Below are 8175 nucleotides of genomic sequence, written 5' to 3' on the forward strand. Positions count from 1 at the left end.
AGACTATCTAAAACAAATATAATTAATAAAAACATTGACTTGAGTTATGTACTTATACTAAGTTTATGTGAATACAATATCATATCTCTACAATGCTAAAATCATCAGATGATACATTTCTCATAAGATATTATTGTTAAGCAACACATGATTGCATTTTCTATTTGTTAAAAGGATACTGATGTAGGAAAAATCCAATCTATAATGATAGCCTTATTTTTCTGCGAGGACAATGTGAGACATAGTTAGAATTATTTACCAGGTGCCATATTTGGAGAATCTTCTAATTACCTTTTCTCTTACTGTGAGAAAACACTTTGACAAAACACATTTACTGGAGGAAAGAATCTAATTTGGTTTAAAGGTTATTGTCAATCTTGAAAGGACACCAAGAAAGAAGTTCAGTACAAACTTGAAGCAACAATAGAGGGCCCTGTTGGCTTGCTGGAAGCCTGCATTTTTATAGTGTTTACCTGGCTTCTTTACACAGCCCAGGATCACAGGCCTATGGATGGTACCAAGCAACATGGGCTGGGCTTTCTTACATCAATTAGTAATTAAGTTAATTCTCCATAATAAGCCCCCAGACCAATTGGAACCAGGCAATTTTCCAGTTGAGATTCTTCATCTTCCCAGGTGATCCCAGGCTCTGCCAAACTGACCAAAAACAAACAAACAAACAAACAAACAAACAAACCCATAACTGGAATGGGACAATGGTTAAAAGGCCATATAGAAATTGCCATTTGGGTTTCTGTAACTCAGAATTTGAATTAGTTATTCTTTCATTGCAATAAGCTCCAACTTAATTGAAGAACTCGGGTCTTTACGTTCTGCTGCCTTGAAATTCCACAACATTCTGATTGATGATCAGGAGGATGTGCTGATCTTTCGGTTAATGATCTTCTTTAGGGCTCCCTTCAGGTCTCTGTTCCTCAGGCTATAGATAAAGGGGTTCAGCATGGGGGTGACTGCTGTGTACATTACTGCAGAAGCCTTCTCCTTCACAGCTGTGCGGACAGAGGAAGGACACAGATAGACTCCAATGGTGGTACCATAGAAAAGGGCTACTACAGAGAGGTGGGAGCTACAGGTAGAAAAGGCTTTCTTTCTGCCACCTGCAGAGGGGACCTTCATGATGGCCACGATGATTCGAGCATAGGAGGCCAGGATGCAGACAAAAGGTGTGGCTATCACCATTCCTGCCACAATGAGCACAAAGATCTTGTTTACTGTTGTGTCTGTGCAGGAAAGTCGGAGAAGTGGGGTGAGGTCACAGAAGTAGTGGGGGAGCTCATTTTTGCCACAGAATACCAGACGGGCCATGAGGAGGATGTGAGTGAGGGAGATGAAGCAGGAATATACCCATGGGACACCAACCAGCAGGCCACAGAGCCGTGGACTCATGATAGTAGAATAATGTAATGGGTGACAAATGGCCACAAACCGGTCGTAAGCCATCACAGCTATTAAGACACTGTCCATGATGCCAAAAAAATGGAAAAAGTACATCTGGGTCAGACAACAAGGATAAGAGATAGATTTGTTCCTAGTTTGAATATTCACCAGCATCTTGGGGACAGTGTTGGTAGCCAGACAGAAATCAACCAAGGAGAGATTGGCCAGGAAGAAATACATAGGGGTATGGAGGTGAGAGTCAAAGCTGATGGCAAGAATGATCAACAAGTTCCCCACCACTGTGATCATGTACATGCAGAGGAACAGAGAAAAGAGGACAGGGTCATGATCTGGCTTTTCTGAAAGTCCCAAGAGGATGAATTCAGATGCACTGGTGTGGTTTTGTGGTTCCATGTGTTTAACTCTTTTGAAAGAATTAAAAGTAGAAGTTAAGGAACATTATAAAGATAGGTTGTGAGGGTAAAACAAATTAACTATCCAGTTCTTGTCTGAGCTAATTACAGTACCTTGAACTTTTGCTTAGTGTTTATATTTTCTTATGCTTCAAATATTAAATACAGAATCTTCTGAATATTCCCATTTCACACAAATATTGAGAAAATGAATAATTCATGGATTTATTTTCTTTTTTACTTAACTTTTTGTTTTTTGAACTTAAACTATAATAACAGTATTTTACACTTTCTATTCCCTTTCTTAAAGCCCACTCATTTATTCTCCTTCCCATCCCCACTTTTTTCTTAGATTCGTGGTATATGGCTTCTTTTTTTCCTGATTGTTGTTACACATATTTTAAAAATATATTCCTAAACATATAAGTAAACTTTGCTCAGACCATATAATGTTACTTGTCTGTATATCATTTTATAGGTGGGAACATTATGGAAGAAAGATTGGAAAGATTTCATTTTTTTTTATTAATTATGTGTGTGTATGTGAGTGTGTGTGTGTGTGTGTGTGTGTATGAGTGTGTGTGTGTGTGTGTGTGTGTGTGTGTGTGTGTGTGTGTGAGTATGTGGTTGGTGTGCAAGGTATATGCATGCATGTGGTAAGTACATGATTGTGGAGTCAATGGAAGACACTGAATGTTTTCGTCTATTGCTCCCTTCTCCACCCTTTGTTTGCTTGTTTGTTTGTTGAGACAGCATTCCTTACTAACCCTAGATGTTCCCATTTCGTCTAAGTTGGCCTGGCACTGTGGTCCCAGGATCCTCCTTGTCTTTACCCTCATGTTACAGGCATGTCCAGTCATACCCAGCTTTGATGTGGGAACTGGGGATGTGAATTCCTGTTCTCTTGCTTTCACAGCAAGTGTTCTACCCACTGAGCCATATATTTCCAGACTCCAGTCAAAGGTTTTGAAGGAAGAACTAAGAGATGAACTAATGAAATCCAGAAGAAAATGATATCCAAGAATTAATGATCAGCCAAGAAGTTTCTTTGTAGGTACACATATTATAAACAAACATTGCATTGCAAATACTTAGCAATACAAGTAGAACGCGTATTATGAAGGTGAACTAAATTATAAAGCAGCCCAAAAAAGAAGGAAAAAATGCTCAAAACTATTAGCTCTCAGGAAAAAGTAAGACAAAACTATAGTGAAATACTATCTTACCCTGGTTATGTAGTTAAAGTATAAAATATGATTGAATAAAAATATTAATAGAAAAACTCATTACTTAAAAATAAATGTATATTGATAAAAAATTTTAAATGGGTTAGTGAGTTTCCTTTCTGCATAAAGGTACTTGCTACCATGTCTGATGACCTGAATTTGATCCTTAAGACCCACATGGTGAAAAGACAGAACTGGTTTCTTCAAGTAGTCCTCTAACTTCCACACATGTGCATAAAGTTATGTGCATGTTCTCTCTAAATAAATAAGTAAATGTGAAACACATAAAAATTATTTATAAAAGATTTAAAAATGAAGAAAATGAAAAGATTGGCTAGTATTAGACAGACAGTAAAATATAAAGACAAACAAGTAGAAAAGCAAGAAGAAATGGTATACATAATTTCAGCACTTTGGAGGTAAAGATAGGGGGATCATGAATTTAACATGCACTTTGCATATATATGTATATGTATATATGTATATATACACATATATACGTATATGTAAGTATGTATATATGTATATATGTATATATATTTTTTCCTTGCTAAAAATATCCAGCTACATCACCTTGAAAAACACCTAGAGAAAAGAAAGTGAGAGCACAGAGGGGTCATCTTTATGGCCATGTTTATTATAGCATTAACCACAATAGCTGAGGTACAAAATCAGCCCAGGTGTCTGTTAGCAGGTGAATGTAAAGGAAAATATAGGGAAATGTCTGGCCATAAAAAGAGTCATATATCTTAATCTGCAGCAAAATTGATGGCTTTGGAAAATAATCTAAGTAGATTAAACTAGATAGATATAGAAAGACTAGTATCCTGTATTTGCTCTCATACATCAAAACTAAAATTAATGTAACATGAAAAGATCAAGAGTAGTTATTTAGGGATAGTAAAAAGTTACAGGGGAGAGAGGAGTCAGGGTAACAGAATGGTGAATAGATTTGATCAACAAACATTGTATGTATGTATGTATGTATGTATGTATGTATGTATGTATGCAAATGTCACATTAAAATCCCACAAGTATGCCTTAATTAAAAATAAAACACATCCTTATGAGGTGGCTGAATGGCGAAGGTGTGACTGGAGAAGGTGTTTAATCACAAGGCAGCTGTCTTGCGATTGCCAGAAGCCAGATAATCAAAGGACTTTTTGAAGTTGGTTCTGTCCTTTGCTATGTAAATCTCTGACCAATACACTATAAATGGAACAAGAAGATGCTCTTTCTTGCTTTTTATCCTATTTCTTTTCTGGCACATAGTGGAGGGTGCTAGATTAATACATTTGTGTAGAAAAAGTAGCATGAATATGAAATCAAACATGCATAAGAAATGAGAAGAGATAAGGTGGGGTACAAGATGTTTCAGAATTTCATAAAGTAACAAACTCAGATTAGGTTTAGGAGATTAAGAGGCACATGGTTTAAGAGTCAAGTTTTAGATTTCATTTTGAATGTTGGAGGCCGATCTGAGCGGAACTTGGCAGCAAAGGGATCTGAGTTTTGAGTTAGAAGCCCTTAAAGAGGAAACCCAAAAATCCCTTAAAGACTTATAGGAAACCACTACCAAAAAGGTGACAGAATTGAACAAAACCATCCAGGATCTAAAAATGGAAGCAGAAACAATAAAGAAATCACAAAGGGAGACAACTCTGGAGCTAGAAATCCTAGGAAAGAAATCAGGAATCATAGATGTGAGCATCAGCAAAGGAATACAAGAGATGGAAGAGAGAATCTCAGGTGCAGAAGATTCCATAGAAAACATGGACACAACAATCAAAGAAAATGCAAAATGCAAAAAGATCCTAACTCAGAAAAGTTTTCTGAGGTATATGTATGAAAAGAAAGAACCTACAAATGAAGAACTCTGCTTGGTCAAATGGTTGGGGTTTATACTTATCAGTTGGAACAGCTCTGAGACCTTACTTTAAACTGTTCAGAATATTCAAAATGGAATACTTACTGTGGTTTTCATCACCTTTCAACTTGGAAATAACCATTTGTCTTAGTCAGGGTTTCTATTCTTGCACAAAACATCATGACCAAGAAGCAAGATAGGCAGGAAAGGGTTTATTCAGCTTGCATTTCCACATTGCTGTTCATTACCAAAGGAAGTCAGGAGTGGAACTCAAGCATTTCAGGAAGCAAGAGGTGATGCAGAGGTCATAGAGGGATGTTACTTACTGGCTTGTTTCCCCTGGCTTGATCAGCTTGTTTTCTTATAGAACCGAAGACTACCAGCCCAGTGATGGCACCACTTACAATGGGCTCTCCCAACCTCTATCACTAATTCAGAAAATGCCTTACAGCTGGATCTCATGGATGCATTTCTTCAGGGAGGCTCCTTTCTATGATAACTCCAGCTTGTGCCCAGTTGACTCACAAAACCAGCCAGTACACCACTATACTGACAGCAGCTGCAGCATAAGCAACAGCCACAAGTGTCTTTGTAGTAAGGAACAGAGATAGGGGAGGAAAGCTGGAGATGAATAATTACTCCCACCCCACCTGCAAGAGGTCTTTTCAAGATGTCTCAAATTTTAAATCTTTAACCTTTGTCTTGTAGGTCCCTATAAATTATGGAAGTTGCTAAGGAGATAGCTCAGCTGATAAAATACTTGTTACGCAAAATGAGGGCCTGAATTTGGACACTCAGTACTCAAAAGTTTTCATGTGCTGAGCATATGTGATTTTGATGTTTGAACTGCAGAGAAAAGAGGCTTCCTTGGACTCACTAGGCAGTCAGCTTAGCTGAATCTGTGATCTCTAGATTCAGTGAGAGACCCTGTTTCAAAAGAATAAATAAACCTCCCTGCTCCATTGTTCCTATTTGTCCCTTCATACTACTTTTTTCTCCACTTCTTCCAAAGCCCCTGTCCTAACTCCTGATGACTATGCCTATTCCAAATAAGACACATATTATCTGAAAATTCAAATATTAGTATGCAGAAGTGAGAGAAATCAATGTGATGTTTGTCTTTCTGGGTCCTCCCTACCTCATTAAAAGTGATTGTTTCTAGCTCTACCAGTTTAGCAGAGAATTAATTTCTTTCTTTCTTTCTTTCTTTCTTTCTTTCTTTCTTTCTTTCTTTCTTTCTTTTTTGTTTTCACTTCATCATAGACAGGAGAGTTGGGTACATAATTGCATTACTAGATAAGGGGATACTGGAACTTTATAGCTCTTGGGAGAAGAATAATCTGAGTTCTTTAAGGGAGTGACCCATGTAAGGTTGAACAAGATTTAATGGATGATTATGCATTTGCATGGGTAACAGAATTTTACTTTGGGTTGAAAATCAAAGAGGACACAACATGATATAGGAAAGGAAGGTAGGAGTGAATCTGGGGGCGGGTGATAAATATGATCAAAACACACTATATAAAATTACTGAAGAACTAATACAAGACAGATAGGTTGAAGAAAGCACTTGATACTCCTGGCACAGCAGGGGGTAGGGAGAGAAAATTACAATTATTTATCTTCTTAGTTGGGTCTGAATAATCCGTTTGATTTATTTTTTATTTTTTTTCTAATTTTATTATCATATGGTGTAACTAAGTACTTAAGTTTCTGTTTACACAACTATTTTAAATAAAGGATCCTATTAGTTTTGAATTTATAATTTTTAAAGTAGTACATAAGCATCTACTTTCTTCTCCCCATCCCACTCTGAAAATGATTGTATGTACTTCACCGCATCCTCATTTCTATTTCTTTATTCACATGAGGAACATTTATTGGTGATTGACATGTATCAAACTTCGGGCTTCCTGATTGGAATGATAACTTAAAAATCCATAGACCCTATACTCAGGACACTTGCTATTAAGACTCTGAATTTTTAAATTTTTGTGGACAGTATCTTGTCTAGGAAATAAAATATCACAGGAACAGTTAAGGCACAGTTAGAGAAGACAGTTTGCTTTTGGTCAAGGGAATAAAATCTCTGGATGAGTTGAAGATGTAACATCTATTTCATAGGTCAGTGACCAGGATATAGAACAATACTTTATAAAGGCAGGATCAACTGTGGGAAGGTGGGTTCAATTTTAATTCATTCTAGAAGAGATAGGAAGTATAGATATTTGATGAGATAGTTTGCTTTTTCTTCACAGAATTCTTGCTTCCTAGCGCTATCTCTATAAGCCAGGATAAGGTTCTGATGTATCTATCAGGTTTTTTGAGGTCAGACTCAGAAAAGTGTGAATTTTTTTCTTCTGCCTCTTTCAGGTGTCAGTCAGAGCTGAAGTATGGTTTGTCCTGTTCATTGATTTTTTTTTTTCCACTCTTCCGTGAAGCTTGCCTCCTGACCCTATATCTATTTGTCCACAGAGCAGCTGGCTTCCATGCTGGCTTAATGAAAATGGAATGGATTGTTTTGCTTTCTTTTTGCCATCTTCCTCCTCCCTCAAACTAAAGTAGATCCCCCCAGCACTAAAATAAATATTGAGAAAAAACATTTTAGATATTTCATAAACTTATACTTTCAGTTAATTACAATTATTACAGTTGTTCTGGGAAATAAGCAGCTTCCAATCAGTCCACTCATCCCTAGCACTTACAGCTTTTAAGTACTTCTACATGCTATAACATCTAATAAAATTCCAACGTGACAGCTATTATAACTAACTCATTGCATATATGTTAAATAATATATGTGAATTGTGACCAGTTTTTTTCTTCTTCTGTGTGTGTGTTCGTAGGCTAGAAGTTGACAAAGAGGATGTGTGACTAAATAGTTCCTCCAAATTCTTTTTTGAGAAAGATTCTTTCACTGAACGTGAAGTTTACTATTTCAGGTAGACTAGGGACCCAACAAGGCCCCAATGTGCACCTCACTCAACCTCCATTTCTGTGATTACAATCATGAGCAAGCATGTTTGACTTTTACGTATGTGCCAGGAATCTCAATCAGGGTCTTTATGCTTGCAAAGTAAGCCCTTTCTCCATTTAGTCATCTACCTAGCCCCTGTTGTCCACCTTTTAAAGGTCAGATGATTAAGACTTAAAGAAGAGGTAGGATGTAGAAAACTTCTTAGAGAATTTTAAGAGTTTAAGCATAGTTCCCAAACTGTGTTTTCCCTAGTCAAAGGCTCATAGGTTTTTCACTGAGTTATAACATAATACT

General features: G+C 36.9%; 1 protein-coding gene across 1 annotated transcript; it reads right to left on the reverse strand.

Moving 5' to 3' along the window:
• Positions 1–870: 870 nt before the first annotated feature.
• On the reverse strand, positions 871–1812 carry Olfr24 (olfactory receptor 24). Its single transcript, NM_146606.1, has one exon. It carries the CDS (start codon positions 1810–1812, stop codon positions 871–873), a length of 942 nt encoding a protein of 313 aa, NP_666817.1.
• Between the last annotated feature and the right edge of the window lie 6363 nt (positions 1813–8175).

The sequence above is a fragment of the Mus musculus genome, chromosome 9, assembly GCF_000001635.26.
Source record: "Mus musculus strain C57BL/6J chromosome 9, GRCm38.p6 C57BL/6J".
Lineage (NCBI taxonomy): Eukaryota > Metazoa > Chordata > Mammalia > Rodentia > Muridae > Mus > Mus musculus.